Here is a 22,660-nt window from a genome sequence, read left to right as displayed (position 1 = left end):
TCGTCTATATGTATAAACAGCCTCAGTGATCCACTCAAAGCTGTTGTCCATTCTGCTTTGTATCAACAATAATCATGATTGAGTTCAACTCTGTCCTTTCATCTAAGGCAGTAATATAGATTGTATATGGCTCAGGGTTCAATACTGAATCTTATACATCCTATAGCAACAGCCTTCCAATAAAAAACATCAGAAAATAAGGAGACACAAGAGACCGCTGATGCTGTAATCGGGAACAAAATAAAATACTGAGATCCAGTTAAAAGCTTTCTTTTGCATGCTATCCAAAACAGATCGGACATAGATAGAATCAGTTCAAACTCATGCAATCAATAGATCAAAGGGGAAGATACAAATGTAGTTGTCAGCATGGTAGCGCATCACTTCCTTAGTTAAAGTCCAATGTCCTCAATGGTGCAGAACAGTATTTCTTTATGACCATGACCATTTCTTTATCATAAGAATCAACCTCAAATCTTCTCTGAACAGCCCTTTTCAGTTATGTTTCTCTTTAAATAACAAGACTAAAACTAGCAGAAAATCACAATATCATAAGTGTAAAGAAAACATATTAAAATAATAAATTCAGACATATAATTGAGTTTTTTGAAGAGGTGACCAAGAAGATTAACAAGGGCACAAAGACTTTGTGGACATGGATTTTAGTGAGGCCTTTGACATGGTGGGCTGCAATGTTTAGAACTCAAAGGATCCAGGATGAACTAGACAATCAGATACAGAATTGGGTTGGCAGTGGGAAGCAGGCAATGATATTGGATTATTTGAGTTGCAGCAAGTAAGATTTTTCATTGTCCCATCCGGGACATATGGCAATAAAAAACTCTTGACTTGACTCTTGGAGGATTGCTTTTCAGAGTGGAAGCCTGTGATGAGTGTCTTGCCAGATTGGGTTTGTTTCCATCCTTGTCTGCCATATATATTAATGATTTGGTTGAAAATGTTGGTGGTACGATTAGTAAGTTTGGAGCTGACATCAAAATTAGCAATGCAGTAAACAGTGAAGAAGGCTGCCGAAGGTTATAGCAGGATCAAAGAGCAGGATCAACTGGAAAAGTGGGACAAGGAATGACTTTAACTCAGACAAGTATGGAGTAATGCATTTTATGAAGTTAAACCGGAGAAGAGCATGGTGAATAGCAGGGCCCTAGGCAGGATGTTGAACTGGTTCCCTCGTAATGGCAACACAGGTGGACAGACGGGTTAGAGGCGTATGGCATGATTGCCTTCATCAGCGACGGCATTCAGTTGGAATACTGTTACAGCTATACGTACGTTAGGAGGCATTTGGAGTATTGTATGCAGTGTGGTCGCCCTACTTGAGTTATAAGGATAGATTATGGTTTCTGTAGAGCAAAGAAGGCTGAGAGGTCACAAGATAGAGGTATGTGAAATGATATCTCTCCTCTCAACATTTACCAAATTATGTCCCATTCAAGAATCCTGCGTTTCAATGAGATCAGCTCTCTTTCTCATAAATTCCTATGTACCGACTTCATTTGCTGATGCTCATAAGACCATTTCATTATCATGAGAATCAACCTCAATTTTTCTCTGAACGGCCTCCTTCACAGTTATGTTTCTCTTTAACTAATGAGAACAAATCTAGGGGATAGATCAGGTAAATAGCCAGAGACTACATCCCATGGTGGGGGAAGGTGCCTAGAACTAGAGGGCACAGTGAGAGTGAGGAGCTTTAAGGTGGATCGGCGGGGAACATTTTTCACACAAAGAGCAGTTGGCATCAGGAATGAGCTGCAAGAGGAGGTGGTGGAGGCAGGTACCGTAACAACATTTAAGGCATCTGACCAGGTACTTGACTAAGCAAGACATGTAGGATTTGGATTTAATGCATGCAAGTGGGATTAGCATGTATAGACATGTTGGTCAGCATAGATTTGGTGGGCTGGAGGGCCTGATTTTATACAGTTCAAATGTATAACTCCAGGACTTTATAATGAAGAATTGAGGTCTCAAACTCTAACTTGCATCAATTTAGGAAGTGGAAGATGCAAATAAATCATTGAATCATACCCGATCAATCTCTGGATGTTGCAGTAGAAGCTGCACAATCTCTACACGCCCTCCACCTGCTGCAAAATGTAGTGGCGAGCTGAGTTGTCCATTGAGAAGATTGGGATTACACTTTCCCTTTTCTAATAAGAAACAAGTAGCTTCAACCTTTCCATACCTAAAAGCAGATTATGGGAGAAAAAAATGTCAAACACATTTACAATCAATTACTTCTTTCCAAATGAATATAATGTTGATTTCATGGTGCCGAGAGTTTCTCTTTCATATTTGAGAAAATTGATTTGTTGACTGGTCTTAATTTAATTAACTATAGCAGAGATGATTGAAGTTCTGATGAAGAGATAGGCTCACTGCAAATAAATCTGCTGCAAATTTCTACACAGGGTTAGGTGCAGTAAAAATACAAATGTTAGTTATACGAACAAGATAAGTGTTTTTTTTAAAATTGTACATGGATGTGCAGCTGAGGCACTTGCCGGTTTATTCATTTAATATTGTCACGTGTGCTGAGATAGTGAAAAACTTTGACTGCATACTATCCATCTAATCATATTCTATGTGAGTACAATCGAGCTGTACGGGTGCACAACAGATTGTACAAAGAGAAAATATACCAAAATGCAGAATAGTGTTACAGTGTTATAATGTTACAGTTGCAAAGAAAGTGCAGCTAACTAAAAAGTCCAAATTTAAGAGGTAAGTTGAGATATCAGGACCTCGCCCTTAGCTTAGGGGAGGACTGTTCAGTAGGCTGATAATAGCAGGAAAGAAGCTGCTTGTGAATCTGGCAATACGTGCTTTCAAGTTTTTGTATCTTCTGCCTGACAGGAGGGGAGAAGAGGGAATGCTCAAAATGTAAATGCTCCTTTAATATGTTGACTGCTTTCCCGAGAGAGTGTGAAGTGTAGATGGAATTGATGGAGGGGGAGGAGGGAAGCTAGTTTGTGTGATGTACTGGGCTGCATCCATAATTTGCTGCAATTTCTTGTCGTCTTGGGCAGAGCACTTGCCAAACCAAGTTGTGATGCATATCAATCGGATGTTTTCTGCAATGCGTCTGTCGAAGTTGTTAAGAGTCATAGGAAACATTGCCAAACTTCCTTAGACTTCTGAAGAAGTATAGGCGCTTGTGTACTTTCTTGACTGTAGCTCTAATGTGCTTGGTACTAACCAGTGCATGCACACCATGAAGTCAATAACTAGCTCCTTCATCTTACTGAAATTGAGGAAGAATTAATGTTTTGACACCATACTACTAAGCTCTATCGTCTTCTGTACTCTGCCTCGTCATTGTGCAAGATCCAGCACACTATGCTAGTGTCATCAGTGAACTTGTGATGGAGTTAGAGCAGAGTTTGTCCACACAGTCGTGAGTGTATAGGGATTAAAGTAAGGGGCTGAGAACAAATCCTGGCAGGGCACTGGTGATGAGAAGTATCATGGAGGATGTTTTAATGTCTCTCAATCCCTGGTTGTGCTTTATGGATCATGAAGATGAGAATCCTATGGCAAGAGAGGGGTGCAGATTCCTATGGTCAGGAACTTCAAACGATGAGTTCGGTTAGGATTACTATGTTGAAATCGATGCTATAGTCAATAAATATTGCACATGAAGTGCAACCTGCTCCAGCAGCTGTTTTATTTCCTATTTCCAGCATTTACAATCGGTAGTTTTTGAAAAATTAATATCTTCCTTACTTAATTTTGATTGGAATTGAACAAGGTAACAAAAGATTGTTTTGGATGTGACAATTGGAAGCTCTCGCTTGACCAGGTGCAGAAGAAGTTCATGGGAATTGGCAAAGTAAGATTAGACCTATTACCTTTTGTCTGGGAATGTGTTGAAGGGTGGATAGTAAATGTAAACATATAACCATACAACCATATAACAATTACAGCACGGAAACATGCCATCTCGACCCTTCTAGTCCGTGCCGAACACGTATTCTCCCCTAGTCCCATCTACCTGCGCTCAGACCATAACCGTCCATTCCTTTCCCGTCCATATAACTATCCAATTTATTTTTAAATTATAAAAACGAACCTGCCTCCACCACCTTCACTGGAAGCTCATTCCACACAGCCACCACTCTCTGAGTAAAGAAGTTCCCCCTCATGTTACCCCTAAACTTCTGTCCCTTAATTCTCAAGTCATGTCCCCTTGTTTGAATCTTCCCTACTCTCAGTGGGAAAAGCTTATCCACGTCAACTCTGTCTATCCCTCTCATCATTTTAAAGACCTCTATCAAGTCCCCCCTTAACCTTCTGCGCTCCAAAGAATAAAGCCCTAACTTGTTCAACCTTTCTCTGTAACTTAGTTGCTGAAACCCAGGCAACATTCTAGTAAATCTCCTCTGTACTCTCTCTATTTTGTTGACATCCTTCCTATAATTAGGCGACCAAAATTGTACCCCATACTCCAGAATTGGCCTCACCAATGCCTTGTACAATTTTAACATTACATCCCAACTTCTATACTCGATGCTCTGATTTATAAAGGCCAGCATACCAAAAGCTTTCTTTACCACCCTATCTACATGAGATTCCACTTTCAGGGAACTGTGCACAGTTATTCCCAGATCCCTCTGTTCACCTGCATTCTTCAATTCCCTACCATTTACCATGGACGTCCTATTTTGATTTGTCCTGCCAAGATGTAGCACCTCACACTTATCAGCATTAAACTCCATCTGCCATCTTTCAGTCCACTCTTCCAACTGGCATAAATCTCTCTGTAGACTTTGAAAACTACTTCATTATCCACAACCCCACCTATCTTAGTATCATCTGCATACTTACTAATCCAATTTACCACACCATCATCCAGATCATTGATGTACATGACAAACAACAGTGGACCCAACACAGATCCCTGTGGCACCCCACTAGTCACTGGCCTCCAACCTGACAAACAACCATCCACCATTACTCTCTGGCATCTCCCATTCAGCCACTGTTGAATCCATCTTGCTACTCCACCATTAATACCCAACCATTGAACCTTCTTAACCAACCTTCCATGAGGAACCTTGTCAAAGGCCTTACTGAAGTCCATATATACAACATCCACTGCTTTACCCTCATCAATTTCCCGAGTAACCTCTTCAGAAAATTCAAGAAGATTAGTCAAACATGACCTTCCAGGCACAAATCCATGTTGACTGTTCCTAATCAGACCCTGTTTATCCAGATGCTTATATATATTATCTCTAAGTATCCTTTCCATTAATTTGCCCACCACTGACGTCAAACTAACAGGTCTATAATTGCTAGGTTTACTCTTAGACCCCTTTTTAAACAATGGAACAACATGCGCAGTACGCCAATCCTCCGGCACTATTCCCGTTTCTAATGACATTTGAAATATTTCTGTCATAGCCCCTGCTATTTCTACACTAACTTCCCTCAATGTCCTAGGGAATATCCTGTCTGACCTGGAGACTTATCCACTTTTATATTTCTCAAAGGTGTCAGTACTTCCTCTTCTTTGAATCTCATAGTTTCCATAGCTACTCTACTTGTTTCCCTTACCTCACATAATTCAATATCCTTCTCCTTGGTGAATACCGAAGAAAATAAATTGTTCAATATCTCCCCCATCTCTTTTGGCTCTGCAGATAGCTGTCCACTCTGACTCTCTAATGGACCAATTTTATCCCTCGTTATCCTTTTGCTATTAATATAGCGGTAGAAACCCTTTGGGTTTACTTTCACCTTACTTGCCAAAGCAACCTCATATCTTCTTTTAGCTTTTCTAATTTCTTTCTTAAGATTCTTTTTACATTCTTTATACTCCTCAAGCACCTCATTTACTCCATGCTGCCTATAATTATTGTAGATCTCCCTCTTTTTCCGAACCAAGTGTCCAATTTCCCTTGAAAACCATGGCTCTTTCCGATTTTTACTATTTCCTTTCAACCGAACAGGGACATAAAGATTCTGTACTCTTAAAATTTCACCTTTAAATGTACTCCATTTCTCTTCCACATCTTTCCCATAAAACAAAATGTCCCAATTTACTCCTTTTAAATCCTTTCGCATCTCCTCAAAGTTAGCCTTTCTCCAATCAAAAATCTCAACCCTAGGTCCAGTTCTGACCCTCTCCATAATTATATTGAAACTAATGGTATTGTGATCACTGGTCCCGAACTGTTCCCCAACGCATACCTCTGCCACCTGACCCGTCTCATTTCCTAACAGGAGGTCCAGCACCGCCCCTTCTCTAGTGGGTACTTCTATGTATTGCTGCAAAAAACTATCCTGCACACATTTTACAAACTCCAACCCATCCAGCCCAAGGGTTTCGGCCCGAAACGTCGCCTATTTCCTTCGCTCCATAGATGCTGCTGCACCCGCTGAGTTTCTCCAGCAATTTTGTGTACCAGCCCATTTACAGAATGTGTTTCCCAGTCTATGTGTGGAAAATTGAAATCTCCCACAATCACTACCTTGTGCTTACTACTAATATCTGCAATCTCCTTACATATTTGCTCTTCCAATTCTCGCTCCCCATTTGGCGGTCCACATGAAATAGTAGAGGAGATAACGAAGCTTGTTTAACTTTCTGTGTGGAGTTACAGTAGATCACCCGCGCCCCCTACCACTTGTGGCATAGAAATGTTACTGTAAATCGGAGGCTTATGATTGGCTTGGAGAAGGGATGGTGGCATGGGCCACCTGAAAGGTGAGATAGAATAATGTCAAGATGTATTGTGTTTGACGTATTAACCATCTGTTGTTGAATAAGATTAACATAAGCGAAAAGTATGTTATGACTAATAAAATAATTGGTACCCATGTAGTTGATAGAATATTTTCATAGAATAGTATAACAAAAGTAAGCAGAAGTTGTTTACTGCACAGTATAACTGTCGGCTAATTCTGTTGTGAAGTCAGAGAACTGGTGAGCAGTTTTACTGCAGCCATCTCTCCATGATATCATGCAATAAAATCTCGAAGCAAATCTGCAAAGTCTCTGCTTCTCATTTTCCATTAATTTTCCTCTAAATTAATTTATTCCACAAAATTTAGCGTAGTCAGCAGGATCCCAATTGTAACAGGCTCTGTGATGAACCCTGTAATTCATGCATTTGCAATTGAGAAAACATTACCACATAAGCAGAAATAAAACAATGGGTCAGAAATAATATACATGGCTTGACCAATGCCAACCACTAGAATTAGACAGAATTGTTTAACAAGAAACATTGAAATAAATTATCTTTATAATATGTTGTAGGAAAACAATTTACCAACAAGCATAATGAATCGGTGCCCAGTGATCACTATCCAACTGATTAACTGAAAATCCACTATCCAGAAGTTTGCTCAATAACTCTGTATCACCTTCACAGGCACTGCGATGCAGGGGGAAATCATCCACCCACTGTCGCTCTCTAGAGGAGGAGAAATCACATTTGTGTTAACATCCTTTCACAGGAAATTGTCACTAGAAATGTATAAAATTTAAATTAATTAACAGTTTCTAATCATTTATAGAACAGTAACATTGTAATTTCTCAGGACTTAAGAGCTGGCACATATATCCTTTTACGTCAACAAGATATCTTACAATTATCTTATAATTCAGATTATGTCTCTTGGTTTCAATCGTTTTAGAGATTCTCCTTGTTCTCCCCATTCTCCATGCCGCCTGACTTGCCCGAGTAGTTACAGTACTTTCTGATTTTGATTTCACAAAGTTATTGCAGAGGAAGGTTCTGCCACAAAATTGCAGATAATAATATTGGTTTTAGGCTACATATTTAACAAATGAAGCTCATATGCATCTCATATACAATGCTACCATAAATCATAGTTAAAAGAGCATGTATATTTGGGTTCCACAAACACTTTTAGCCAATGAAGTATTAAACAGAAATTCAGCAATGTTTCTGGACTTACTTGTCCTCCATGATACTACTCATGCTGCGCTGCCATTTTTCACGCTTTGGAATCTGTATCTTGGAATAATCGGGAGCTCCCAGACCAAAGTATGGGTTTATAACGACTTTATCTACCTTTAAGCAGAATCAATAAATTTAGGATTTTTTCTATATTTATGCATAATCCCACTGAAAATGAATAGGAAAGGTTCATACATTTCAAAAAGTAATTAAATACAACTTCAAAGCGTGACAATCCCAAAGCAGAATAATGCGGTTGCGGCAAACCCAGTACACAAAATACTGGATGTACTTAGATCAGAAAGCGTCCATGACATAACAGTCAACATCTCAAATTAGATGCTGCCTCATCTGCTTGGTATTTCTGACATTTTCTGCTTTCATTTCAAAATATAATGTATAGATTACAGATTATATAGATTAGACATGTAGATTTAATTCTTTACGCCAGCAATTTACAGAAAATATTCTTAATGCGTATCCTTATGTATTTTGTGCCACTTTATCAATTCAATTCAATTCAATTCAATTCAACTTTAATGTCATTGCACAAATACTGAGTATGGGTACAACGAAATGCAGTTTTGCGTCAGTCCGTAGTAGTAGTACATATAGAAATTTAAAAAAAAGAAGATACAGAATAATCAAAAATACATAATAATTAAACAATGGGGACGGAGGGACCGGAGAAATCTATCGGCGGGACTCCGAGTTCAGCAATGTGATGGTATAATTGTAGAAGCTGTCAAAGGCTTGCTTCGGTATTTAACACAAAAAAAATACACGCATTCATTATTTCTATCCCACTTATATCTCAAGTGATATCTATATAACTGAAAGTTTCATCTTGACCCTGTCTGCGCTGTATATTAATATGGAAAAAATGCTCCTCCTCCTCCGCTGAGGCAGCCCCCAGGACTTTTCCGTCCGATGAAAAAAAGAGTTATGAATGTTTTAAAAAATCTTGAGATCAGCTGATTAGTCCTCTCGCCTGTCAATCACCATGATGAAGGTAACGCCCCTTTCCCGGGGGGCCAGCAGTATAAAGCCCAAATGGTATGAAATTGCATTTGAATTTGGTGGCCTGCACTCTGCTTGAAATAGAATTTCAAGGAATAGCCGTGAGTAAGCTGCCAGCCCACCAGTCTTGAGTGACTGAGCTGCCATCCCAAGAATCCATTTGGCCCACAATGTCCATACTAGCCCTCTGGAAACCAGTTCATTCGTAATATGAGAAAGAAAGCAGGTTGCTCAATGGCTCTACTTCAGAACCAATATAAACACATTGTCAAGTTTAAGTCACTTGTATTTTTAATAAATAGTTGATTTTGAGGGCCTACCCTATTTGTGTACTGTAGGTCGGATCCAAAAAGTGGATTGTAGATACAGAGATCAGCTTTCTCCAGTGCCATCATTTTGCTTTTAATCTCCAGAGCATTGTACCCCACATGCAATGTATGTTCACATTGATCCACTTCATTGGCATAAACAGGGTTTGCAACACAAGACTTGATTCTGTCAAGAGGAGATGGCCTAAAAAGACCTGGAATCGCATTGGAAATGGTGTGCTGCTCTGCCATCCACCTGTTTAGGCAGGGATTTAAAAGAAAATAAATGTTTTAAATAAACAATTTTCAAAACATTTTATCACCTATTAAATTTTTCTGATTTCCTGAACACTTACTGGAGAAATTCCTAACGCGCTACTGTTGCATAAAACCCAACCACTTTCTAGTATTTTGCCCATATCTTTTATTTTGATATGAGATATTTAGAAAATTAAAGGCAGAATATTCTTTGGTGAGAGATTGTTAGGTGCCCAGAGAGGTCCTTTTGTGGATCACTGCAAATTAATTAGGAAGGCAAATCTCAGATTTGCCTTTATTGCAAGAGGTTGAATACTAGGGTAGAGATATATTGCTCCCAAAGCTGTTTGGTAAAATGAGTCAAAGAGGGGTGCCTAAATACATTGTTAAAATTCTGGCCTACTGGTATGCCCACCAGACTATGCAAATAAAATGGGGCAATAGGGTCTCAGCCCCATTTGGGGTTAGCAATGGTGTTAGACAAGGGGGAATTTTGTCCCCAGTCCTCTTTAATCTATATATTGATGATCTGTCTAAACAATTGAAAGCCTGTAACACTGGGTGCCTGATTGGTAATATTTTAGTGAACCATATTATGTATGCAGATGATCTTGTGGTCTTTAGTCCATCTAGTGCTGGTCTCCAGCAGCTTCTTACTATATGTTCTGTGTATGGTGTGGAACATGACATTAAATATAATGCTAATAAGAGTGCTGTTATGATCTGTAGAACCAAAGAGGATAAATGTCTACAATTTCCTGATTTTAAATTATCTGACAATAATCTTAGTGTCTGTAATAAGGTAAAATATCTAGGGCATATTATTACAGAACAAATGACAGATGATGAGGATATTTATAGGCAACGACGCATGCTGTATGTACAGGCAAATATTCTCTTGCGTAAATTTGGTGCGTGTGCAGATGTGGTGAAGATGTCGCTATTTAGAGCATACTGCACACCACTCCACACTGTGCACCTGTGGTCGAACTATGGAAAGACAAGTTTGCAGAGACTAAAGGTGGCATATAACGATGCCATGAGAACACTGCTAAGGAAACCTAGATGGTGTAGTGCCAGTAATATGTTTGTGGCTGCAGGAGTCAGTACTTTAGATGCTATCCTAAGACATCACATGTATAAATTCATTTGCAGGATAAATTACTCTAAAAATGTAATTATTGTGGCCTTGTCAAACATAAGGGTTAGCACTACACGCTACGAATCCCAGCTGTGGAGACACTGGTATCGTTGTCTCGTTGTAGGACATTGATCATTCTTTTAATCTGGATTTTTAACATGTATTGTGTTTTAAAGAATATATAATTTATGATGCTTTTATAAGTGATATACTAAGATTTTATATGTACTTTATGATATTTAATATGCAATGCATTTTTTTAATGTAATGTTGCCCCTTGTCTGGACCTCGAGTCCGTAATAAAGTTTATTATTATTATTAAGCACCAGTGAAGGAATATGCTGTTTAGATCAGGATTTACTATCTAAATTAGTATAAACTTTATACTCGTATCCTAATGAAGGTATACTCAGGAGGATATACCCATAGATTTAAGGTGAGGGGGAAAAGATTCAGTAGGAACCTGAGGGGTAACTTTTTCATACAATGGGTGGTGGGTGTATGGAACGAGTTGCCAAGCCCTCCAATCCCAGATTCAATCACTCTCTAAATGGTGTCAAGTTGGGAAAAGGGGAAGTACAATGGGATCTGGGGGTCCTTGTACATCAGTCTTTGAAAGTAAGCATGCAGGTACATCAGGCAGTGAAGAAAGCGAATGGCATGTTGGCCTTTATAACAAGAGGAATCGAATATAGGAGCAAATAGGTCCTTCTGCAGTTGTACAGAGCCCTAGTGAGACCACTCCTGGAGTATTGTGTGCAGTTTTGGTCCCCTAATTTGAGGAAGGACATTCTTGCTATTGAGGGAGTGCAGCGTAGGTTTACAAGGTTAATTCCCGGGATGGCGGGACTGTCATGTGCTGAGAGAATGGAGCAGCTGGGCTTGTACACTCTGGAGTTTAGAAGGATGAGAGAGATCTCATTGAAACATTTAAGATTGTTAAGTGTTTGGACATGCTAGAGGCAGCAAACATATTCCCGATGGGGGGGGGGGGGGGGGGGTCCAGAACCAGGGTCCACAGTTTAAGAAGCATTTAGAACGGAGACGAGGAAACACTTTTTCTCACAGAGAGTGGTGAGTCTGTGGAATTTTCTGCCTCAGAGGGCGGTGGAGGCAGGTTCTCTGGATGCTTTCAAGAGAGAGCTAGATAGGGCTCTTAAAAATAGCTGAGTCAGGGGATATGGGGAGAAGGCAGGAACGGGGTACTGATTGGGGATGATCAGCCATGATCACATTGAATGGCGGTGCTGGCTCGAAGGGCCAAATGGCCTACTCCTGCACCTATTGTCTATTGTCACTTACACACAAGAAAATTAGTTGAGAGAAGGGCAAGACTGGCATCTCAATGTTCCAGATTTAGATGTTTAAAATGCTATAGAGTGGGATGTGAAAGAAGTGGGAGAGCTCCATGATTGATCAGGGAGAACGTCAGTGCCACTTAGAGAGGACAACCTGGAGGGCTCATCCCGTGAGGCAATATGGGCAAGAACTCAAAAATCAGAAAGGTGCTAACACTGTGATGGCATTATTGTTTATAGGTCTCCAAATAGCCAATGGGAGGTAGAAGATCAAATATGTAGGCCCATTATGGAAAGATGTAAAAGCAACAAAGTTATTGCAGTGGATAACATTAATTTCCAAATATTGACTGGAATTTCCTTACTTCATTTCTTGAAGTGACAATTTTTAAGAGGTGTTTTTGACAGACAGGGAATTGAGTATTGTTGACTATTAGTTTAGGGGAGGAAAGTTATTATTGCAATGAGAGTTGGTCAGATTTTCTTACACTTTCTTATTCACATTTTCAAGATAAGGTTTGTTATTAGGAACATCTAAATATCATGCAATGTTCATCACACGATTGCAAGTTATGTGATAAGAAATTAATTCTTACTTGTCCAATGCAATCAACATTTTTGCACTGAAGGTAGAAAAATGATTACTGGTTTCACTACACACACGCATAATATCCTGGAAACAGTAAAAGCCTGGCACTCCAAGGCAATAGGATATCTTGCTGTTTTCTGCAAATGATAGAAGCAATAGATAAATAGTACAATATCTGGCATTTTATTAACTTTTATTCATGACAACAGATCAGTAAATGTAATTTAGTAATGAATACAAAATTCATTCAAAATGGTTCAATCTAACAGGTCTTGTGTACACTGATATGCTTTTGAACTGAAACTGCATTATACATTATGACCAGATATCTATATTACTAAAAGTCAGATCTTGACCACTTCCTGTTGTTCTGCATATTGATTTTCGAAAAAAAAGCTGCCACAGTCCCCCTCAGCTGCGCAGGACAAGAGGATTTTTCCCATCGATGAAAAATAAAAGAGTTACTAGTGTTTTAAAAATGTTGAGATTTTCTCTCCGGAAGGCCACGCCCCTTCCGGAGGGACAATAAAACCCACAAGTGTTGAGTGCCTCAGTCAGTCTCTGCAAGATGGGGGAGCGAGAGGGTCACGTCTCTCAGTCTGAGCTGTGAATAACACTGAACACATGTCTACTAAACTGTGAGTGGTTTTGCTGACCTGTCAGTGTCCTTAATGTGGTTTTGAAAATATAGTTTGGAAATGCTAAAGCTGTGTTGCCTTTGGTTTGGAAATGCTAAAGCTGTGTTGCCTTTGGTTTGGAAATGCTAAAGCTGTGTTGCCTTTGGTTTGGAAATGCTAAAGCTGTGTTGCCTTTGGTTTGGAAATGCTAAAGCTGTGTTGCCTTTGGTTTGGAAATGCTAAAGCTGTGTTGCCTTTGGTTTGGAAATGCTAAAGCTGAGTTGCCTTTTGTTTAGAAATGCTAAAGCTGTGTTGCCTTTGGATTGGGAATGCTAAAGCTGTTGCCTTTGGTTTAGAAATGCTAAAGCTGTGTTGCCTTTGGTTTGGAAATGCTAAAGCTGTGTTGCCTTTGGATTAGAAATGCTAAAGCTGTGTTGCCTTTGGGGTGGAAACGCTAAAGCTGTGTTGCCTAATTAAAGTTGCCTTGCCTAATTAAAGTTGCCTTGCTGAATTAAAGTTGCCTTGCCTGCTATATAATTAAAAGTCTAATCTTGACCACTTCCTGTTTGCGCTTTATATTGATTTTAGAAAAAACGCTACCACGTACGGCTGTGATTTTTGACCATCTTACTCAGAGTCCCCCTCCGCTCATCAGGTGCTGAGGATTTTTCCCATCGATGAAAAATAAAAGAGTTATTAGTGTTTTAAAAATGTTGAGATTCTCTCTCCTGTCAATCACGCCATGAATGCCACGCCCCTTCTGGTGGGAAGGACTATAAAACCCAGAAGTGTGGGCGTGGCTCAGTCTCTGCAAGATGGAGGAGGGAGAGGTCATGACTCCCTGTCTTTAGTGGCCTTGCACCTTGCTTGAAATGGTATGAAACTGCACTTGAATTTGGTGGCCTTGCACCCTGCTGGAAGTGGTATGAAACTGCACTTGAATTTGGTGGCCTTGCACCCTGCTTGAAATGGAATTTCAAGGAATAGCCGCGAGTCAACTGCCAGCCCACCAGCCGTGAGTGAGCTGCCAGCACAACAGGCTTGAGTCACTGAGCTGCCAGCCCAAGAATCCATTCGGCCCACTATATCCATACTAGCCCTCTGGAAACCAGTCCCTTCAGCCCACAACACCCATACTAGTGCTCCAGAAAGCCCCCCCCCCCCCTCTCTCGCACTGGCCACCAATATTGGAATTGGTGGAGAGGTGGAATATTGCGTAGGGGGACCAGCCCTTCCGTGTGATGCTGGGAGCCAACGGGTCCCACTTAGTCTAGTTATAACTATAATTTCCTAAAAGAAAGATTCTTACTGTTGTGTATCACAAAAAATAACTCAAATTATAAGAAGGGAAAAGCAAACCACTAGAGGAACTATAGCTGGGCCCCATACCAGAAGGGCATTTTGGCTTGGGATGGAATGTAGGGAGTAAGAGTATGGGACACGTATGATTATTTAAGTATTACCAGCATGAACTTGGCTGAACGGCAATAAATAAATAGTGATTTTTTTGAGTGTGAAGATTCAAGTGGAAGAAGACTACAATGTTTTAAAAATTACAGCCAGGTATTTCAGAAAATATTCAGAAGAGTTTGGAACGCTTAGCAAACACATTTGCTGCTAGATCAAATGCTAATTTTTAATACTATGTTGATATTTTTTTTGTCGTCAAAGATCAAGGTATGTGGAGTTAGGTCACATGCCAGCCATGATTTCAATGAGTGACTGGACAGGCTCAAGGTATTAAATGGCCATTTCCAAAGAAGAATCATTTTTGTTGTTCATCCATTCTTCTTCAACAACAAATTTATTTTCAGTTAAGAGTCAATCGTTAGTACAATGCTTCTTTGCTCAAAGTTGTACAATAGTCTGAAAACATCAACTGAAATTTTAGTTTTTCGTTTTAGAGACAGCGTGGAAACAGGCCCAACGAGTCCGTGCTGACCAGCGATCCTCACACATTAACACTGTCCTACATATACTAGGGACAATTTACACATACACTAAACCAATTAACCTACATACCTGTACGTCTTTGGAGTGTGGGAGGAAACCGAAGATCTCGGAGAAAACTCACAGTCACGGAGAGAAAGTACAGACTCCGTACAAACAGCACACATAGTCAGGATCGAACCTGGTCTCCGGCGCTGCAACTCTACTGCAGCGCCCCCGTGCCACCGTAATTTTTTGTTTACCCAATTCAAAACCACCGCTTTGAAAGGAAACTAGCTCTTCATGACTGGTTACATAATCTTGCCCATTAACAATTATAATCAATGTTTTCTTTTTATCAAAATGTAGTATATTGTCACTCAATTTTTATTACAGATTTTATTAAATGTATCATGCATAATGTGTTCATTCTCTCATATTCCCAATGACAAACATGTGCGTCTGATATACATTATTGCTGTCAGTAAAATAGTTATGAAACAACTACTTTGTTTCTTCTAGAGTTTATAATAAAATACATTAAAACAGATGTTGACAATGTGGCATTACCTTTGATTGCTGCTGGCACAACATAAAGTGAAGCTACTTTGCAAAGATTCTCTCCTTGAATAGGGAATTCTTTGATCCGAACCACACGTTTACCTTACAACAAATAATCACAATTTAAGAATGTTATTGGCATATCTATTGAAATATTGAAAATGTTCTAGTTTCATCTACTTTCACATTGTTGTCACATTTTTGTATACTTCACATCATTTTTTTGTCCAAGTGACTTACTATACGCAAACTTGTCCTGGTGCAACAACATTATTTGGCCACTTGATGGTATTGTACACAGTGTTCGAACATCTGCAACGACTAATTAGATACACGTCAACTTCTATTGTTCTACTGATGGGCAACTTGTTTTTTTTAAGCTAAGTTAAGGTTCATTTTCTTTTGAAAAAAAATTATCGTGTCCCAAAGAGTGGCTTGCAGTGGTGCAAATTCAAAAAAAAGTTTGGCTTATATTTATTCCGATCAATAAAACTGATGGTTTCATTAATTCAAACAAGTTAAATTTCATAGATCTTACAGAAAAATATAAAATTATAAAAGGACTGGACAAGTTAGATGCAGGAAAAATGTTCCCAATGTTGGGCGAGTCCAGAACCAGGGGCCGCAGTCTTAGAATAAAGGGGAGGCCATTTAAGACTGGGGTGAGAAAAAACTTTTGCACCCAGAGAGTTGTGAATTTGTGGAATTCCCTGCCACAGAGGGCAGTGGAGGCCAAATCACTGGATGGATTTAAGAGAGAGTTAGATAATTAGGGGCTAGTGGAATCAAGGGATATGGGGAGAAGGCAGGCACGGGTTATTGATTGGGGATGATCAGCCATGATCACAATGAATGATCTCCTCCTGCACCTATTTTCTATGTTTCTATGTTTTTCTTGTTGTAAAAAAAAAATTCGAGGCATTTTCTGGTTGGCTGCCAATGATATTCCGCAGGGGGTCGTACTGGGCCCGTTGCTCTTCACATTGTATATCAATGATTGGGATGAGGGAATTAAAACTTTGTGGCCAAGTTTGTTGATCATATGAAGATAGATAGAGGGGCAAGTAGCATAGAGAAAGTAGGGACTCTGCAGAAGGACTTTGACAGGTTGGGAGAGTGGGCAAAGAAGTGGCAGATGTAATACAGCATAGCAGTCTGGAGTCATGCATTAGGATAGTAGGAATAAAGGCGTTGACTATTTTCTAAATGGGGAGATGATTCAGAAATCGGAGGTGCAAAGGGACTTGGGAGTGCTGGTGCAGGATTCCCAAAAAGTTAATTTGCAAGTTGAATAAGTACGTAAGGAAGGCAAATGTAATATTAGCATTTACTTTGAGAGGACTAGAATAGAATATAAAAACAGGGATGTATTGCTGAGGCTTTATAAGGGCTGATCAGATCGCATTTGGAGTATTGCGAGCAGTTCTAGGCACCATATGTGAGGAAGGATGCGCTGACGTTGGAGAGGGTCCAGAGGTTTATGAGAATGATTCCGGGAATGATTGGGTTAACATATGATGACGTTTGATGGCACTGGAACACTGCTCACTGGCGTTTAGAAGGATGAGAGGGTACATCATTGAAACTTACCGAATAGTGAAAGACCTGGATAGAGTGGGTGTTTCCACCACAGGGCATAACCTCAGAATAAAAGGACATACCGTTAGAAAGGAGAGGCAGAGGAATTTCTTTAGTCAAGGTTGGTGAATCTGTGGAATGCATTGCCACAGATGGCTGTGCAAGCCAAGCCATTGGGTGTTTTAAGGTGGAGATTAACAGATACTTGATTGGTAAGAGTGTCAAGTGTTATGGGAAGAAGGCAGGAGAATGGGATTGAGAGGGAAAGAAACATCAGCCATGATTGAATGGCAGAGTAGACTTGATGGGCCAAATGGCCTAATTCTGCTCCTATGACATGAAACTTTCCATATGTGGGCTAGTGAACAACAAAGCCAAAACACTGGGAACAGGGAAGCGCAAAACATATTTTGAGGAATTTGAACTGAATCAGCTGTTACGATTTATGATGCATTATCTGAAGTACAATGGAAGCAAATTCAGTGGTAAATTTTGAATGATTTGGATATTTACATATTTAAGTTGTGAAAGGTGCACATATGGAACGAAGTGATCGTTTTGAGTAAGCTTGAACAGACAGAGGAAAATTTATTTTCACGGTGTATAATTCCATGGTGGTATAGTCAAGCAAATGAACTCCTTACCAAAAGTTTACCCTGACAATTAAACGAGGTAAATACTCAGTCAGTTTAGAAGAAAATATAAGTAATCTCAGAAAGAGCATGAAATCAATTTGTCATCACTGACAATGGCAGATGGGTACCTCACCATCCACTGCACCATGTTTCTAAATTAGCATTTTTAAGTAATGCAGCTTATGTGCAAAACAAATTATTATCTATATGTACAGTTTATAGGTATTGCACATATGCAGATAAATATCAACAGGATTTAAGATTAAGTATGCAGGTATTTGAAATGTGTGCATAACCAAAAATATCTAGCTTAAGCCTCAAAAGGATTTTGATGCAAATTTCAATTACATGTCTTCAACCTGAAATATTAACTGCTTCTCTTTTTACAAATTCTGCCTGACCTGCTCAGTGTTCCCAATTTGTTTTTAATTTTAATTACTGCTGCTCTTTCATGTTGGTTTTCAGTAACATTTGAGAACTACTCAAGAGAACACATTTACAAAGAATGTTCTGGGGCTAAAAGGACAAGTTTGATGCTCTCAATTCCAATAGATTGTTTGTTGGGTGACTCAATAAAAGAACGTGAAAATGTTTGACTCTTTACTTTGTTAACACAAAACAAATTCATTCCTAAGGATTTGGTCATACTAGAATAAATTAAATTCATAACAATTACTCTCTCTCATACACTTTCTCCAATGCTGTAATTGAGCTCAGCACAACAGCAAGGATATTTTGTTCTCCAGACAAAGCCTCCCTCTTTCACAATATTAAAGCTTTACACTTAAATGGGGTACAGAGGGAGATTACATTTCAAAGAAGTGGTACAAGCCAGAAAAGGCAAATGACTTTCTTAAATTCTGTAGAAAATGACAATACTATGAAATAACATTGAAGATTAAAGCATGGGAGAGAATCCAGAGGAAATATTCTGTGAGAGAATGCTAATTATAAACAAAAACTTGAAGGCTGAACTTATTTTTATGGAGAAAAGATGACTAATCGAAGATGTCTCTCTTTCAGACAATCCTTCGGAGTCATGGACGCTTTACTTTGGGTCCTGAATGACAAATGAGTCCTCTGCAGTAGCAGACTTTGCTATTGTGATGCAAGTGAATTTGCTTGGAGTGAGTAGTTGGATGGTTTATATTGTTCTACACAGCCTTTGCTGTCTATTGTTGGCATCCACATGCTCCCAGAGAAACTAAAAGTACTTGCTGTCTTCCCAGATACATCTCTAACAATTCGACAAAACCAGCACGTCTTTCGGATGTGGCAGGAAAACAGTACACCCAGAGTTAACTCACATGGAGAATGTGTAAACACCACAGTAAGAGCACCAGAGGTCAGGTCAAACCTGGTCTGTGAGTCAACAGCACCATTATGCCACCACTGGAGATAAAGCCACTCCATAACTAAGCCAATGCTATGAACAAATGCATGACCTGAGCCAACACAACAACATAACATAAGAAATAGACAGGTATTTCAGAATCAGACAGACCCACAGTTTATAGACTCAAAGTGCTGGAGTAACTCAGTGGGTCAAGCAGCATCTCTGTAGAAAAGGGATGGGTGACATTTTGGAGTCAGAACCCTTCTTCAGGCTGATGGGTTAGTCTGGGACACTCAGTTTAGTTTAGATTATTATCGTCACATGTAACCGAGGTAAAAGCTTTTGTTTGCATGCTATCCAGTCATGAAATGACAATACACAATTACAATCAAGCAATCCACCGTGTACAGATAAAGGATAAAGGGTATAACATTTAATACAAGATAAAGTCCAATGAAAGAGTTCAAAGGTTTCCAATGAGGTAGTTGTGAAGTCCGGATTGCACTCTAACTGATGAGAGGACAATTCAATTGCCTAGTAACAGCTGGGAAGATGGCCTTGTGGCTGAAGATTATGCAAATATCTCTGCAAGGGCCTCTGCATTTTCTTGTCTAGCTTCACACATGGTCTATCAATGCGTCTGGAGAAGCCCTGGAGATTTATCCACCTTAACGTGCTTTAAAACTGCCAATACCTCTTTAGTTCTAAGTAATTTCAAGTAACAACCAACACAAGATACTAGAAAGGAATAAACTAGGACATATAAATAAACTGCTGGAGGGACTTGTATTGACCTTAGGATATCTCCAAAATGCTTCATAGCCAATGAAGCTATGATCAGTAAAATTACATTTTGCATGGTAATTTATCCCAGATTACTGCAATTAATAAAATTAATTTCACTTGATGTTCTGAAAGTAGAAAATCACAAGTACTTACATAAAAATGAATACATAATACAAATAATCATTGGCATAAATTCCACTCTACTTCCCAAACAAATGGTTTCTATGATCAAGGATACCTGAAGACCATCATCTCTAAATTTGACTCTTAGGTTATACTGTCTTGTCAACTAGAAATCGATCATATCCCTTCATAGTTCTGGTCAAAATCACAGAAATGCCCAGTTAATAGCTATGCAATTGGTCCATTCCCCTACTGTCTAGCCATAACGGTAGGACTCCCTTCACTGCACAGGTTGCTGTGGTTTAAGAAGGTACATCATCACCACATTTGCATAGACAATAGACAATAGGTAATAGAAGCAGGAGTAGGCCATTCGGCCCTTTGAGCCAGCACCGCCATTCAATGTGATCATGGCTGATCATCCCCAATCAGTACCCCGGTCCTGCCTTCTCCCCATATCCCCTGACTCCGCTATTTTTAAGAGCCCTATCTAACTCTCTCTTGAAAGCATCCAGAGAACCTACCTCCACCGCCCTCTGAATAGTTCAATGAGGTATTAAGCAAAATTCGACTTTCATTCATTGTATTCATGCAACAATTAAATGTTTAAAATTGGTGACACCAAAGTATATCCAGTACCTTTCACTAAGCATAATAAACTGGATTTATTTTCTACCTTTAATTCCTTGATTGTTCGGAGATGTAAGCTTGGTGGCTTCAACTATGAAGTCGAGTATGTCTTGTCCTTTATTTTCATCTCTTTTCAGTTTTGTTTGCAACAAAACTTTCTTCCTCTTTTTTTCATTGGCTTCATTTTGTAACTCTAGCAACAGAATCTTGACAAAAACAAGAAACAAACTAAGTGTAAAATATGTGATATGTCACATTTGTACAAACATATTAAGTATTTTCAAACCTGTCTTAAGAGGAACATCACTGCACCGAGGTGTATAAAATTGTAAAAAAAACAATTCAGCTAGTCCATGTGACTGCAGATAGAATGTTCCTTATTAAATATTTTTGTTTTTTTCATTGATATTTGCAGCACATCCTTTTTACCACTCAAGATGTATTCAGTAGTGCTGGTAAAATCTTTGCAAAAAGGAGTCAGATGCAATTCTATGCTGGGAATCTAACAAACTCCTGCCCTCCACTGGCAGCAATAAAACCATTGAAGTGGTCTCATAGCCTTGGAGCACAGTGCGGATTGATGCATTAAGGCAACAACGCATGCCTGCGAGGTTTACGAAGGCCGGGTCAGGGTGAGTGTGGCAGTAGTCAGCACTAGGATGCGAGGTTAGAGCCACAGGCTGGCTGGCACAATTATTGCAGCCAATACTTGGGACAGGCAGACCTGATCCACATGTTGACATACACCACTGTTTCTTTTGTCACCACCTGCTGAACGTGATGAAAGCTGGTGTTCTTGCTCCATTTGTTTGGCTGTGCAGCTCTCCCCTGTACAGATATTTCTCAAATAATCTCATAGTTCAGTTTAGTTTATTGTCACATGTACCGAGGTACAGAGAAAAGCTTTTTTTGGGACCTAACCAGTCAGCGGAAAGACAATACATGTGTACAATCTAGCCAAATACAGTGTATAGATACATGCTAAGGGAATAGCGTTTAGTGCAAGATAAAGCCAGTAAAGTCCAATCAAAGAGGGTCACCAATGAGGTAGGTAGTAGTTCAGGACTGCTCTCTAGTTGTGGTGATCACTGACCATAATATCTGGTCTGGGGAGAACTGGTTAGGATGCAGCCCTGAGCTCCACATCTCAAGATCGAGCAGCAGCATCACTTCTCTAGCCCGCCCAACACCAGTTCCCCCACACAAACCACTATAGACAGCCTTGGTGGGCATTCCACACTGAGCGATGCAGTATTGAAGTGGGAGCTCCAGCAGAGGTAGGATTCGCACCCATTTCTTGGCATAGCAAGCAGATAGTAAATTTGTAAAGTACATGAGGACATACAGTATACTTGTGCACGTTCAGGCTTCAGGACCAAAAGAGCCATAATGAATACACACTTTGTAACACAACATTAAGTGGCATACTTATGTTTCTGGTGATGCTCTGTCACATTAGTTCCTAAAAGCATTTCCATGTTGTGTTTCTGCCTACAAATCACTCTATTTGGTTTGGTTAGCTTAATTTAGATATAGTTTAATTACAAACAAGTTGGTTGCAGGAACATTTTTCAAACTTCATTCTTTTAAGTAACCACAAATGGCCATTAAACACAAAGCAATAGGACAGATGGAATGAAACTTATAAATTGGGAATTACATCATGTTTTTCATAACCTTCCAAATGATTCACAGCAACATAGTGCAGTTGTCTTTGTAAAATATGGTAACGACAGCATTTGTAACCTTTCATCTTTAAGCTGACATTTCCAATATTGCAGCATTTGTATTGCACTGAAGTTTCAGCCTAGAATATATGCTCATGCCTTTGGAGTGGGGCTTGAAACCACAGGTCAGTTGGTGCTGCACAAATCACTGGAAGTCCCTTCCTCA

At 39.5% G+C, this 22,660-nt stretch overlaps 1 protein-coding gene across 4 annotated transcripts in view; it reads right to left on the bottom strand.

The window, feature by feature from the left end:
• krit1 (KRIT1 ankyrin repeat containing) overlaps positions 1 to 22,660 on the bottom strand; it is a 50,940-nt gene that overhangs the window by 16,302 nt on the left and 11,978 nt on the right. For 3 of the 4 annotated variants that reach the window (XM_033012435.1, XM_033012453.1, XM_033012444.1), the window contains 7 exons: positions 20,814 to 20,973; positions 15,689 to 15,781; positions 12,580 to 12,709; positions 9,299 to 9,542; positions 7,957 to 8,072; positions 7,305 to 7,448; positions 2,053 to 2,209 (listed from right to left, as the gene is read on the bottom strand). In XM_033012435.1, coding sequence (XP_032868326.1) covers positions 2,053 to 2,209; positions 7,305 to 7,448; positions 7,957 to 8,072; positions 9,299 to 9,542; positions 12,580 to 12,709; positions 15,689 to 15,781; positions 20,814 to 20,973 — 1,044 coding nt within the window. The remainder of the gene's footprint in view (positions 1 to 2,052; positions 2,210 to 7,304; positions 7,449 to 7,956; positions 8,073 to 9,298; positions 9,543 to 12,579; positions 12,710 to 15,688; positions 15,782 to 20,813; positions 20,974 to 22,660) is intronic. The other variant, XM_033012460.1, reaches the window with a different exon arrangement.

This window comes from Amblyraja radiata, chromosome 2 (assembly GCF_010909765.2).
Source record: "Amblyraja radiata isolate CabotCenter1 chromosome 2, sAmbRad1.1.pri, whole genome shotgun sequence".
Taxonomy (NCBI): Eukaryota; Metazoa; Chordata; class Chondrichthyes; order Rajiformes; family Rajidae; genus Amblyraja; species Amblyraja radiata.
This window is presented reverse-complemented; position numbering and strand designations above follow the sequence as displayed.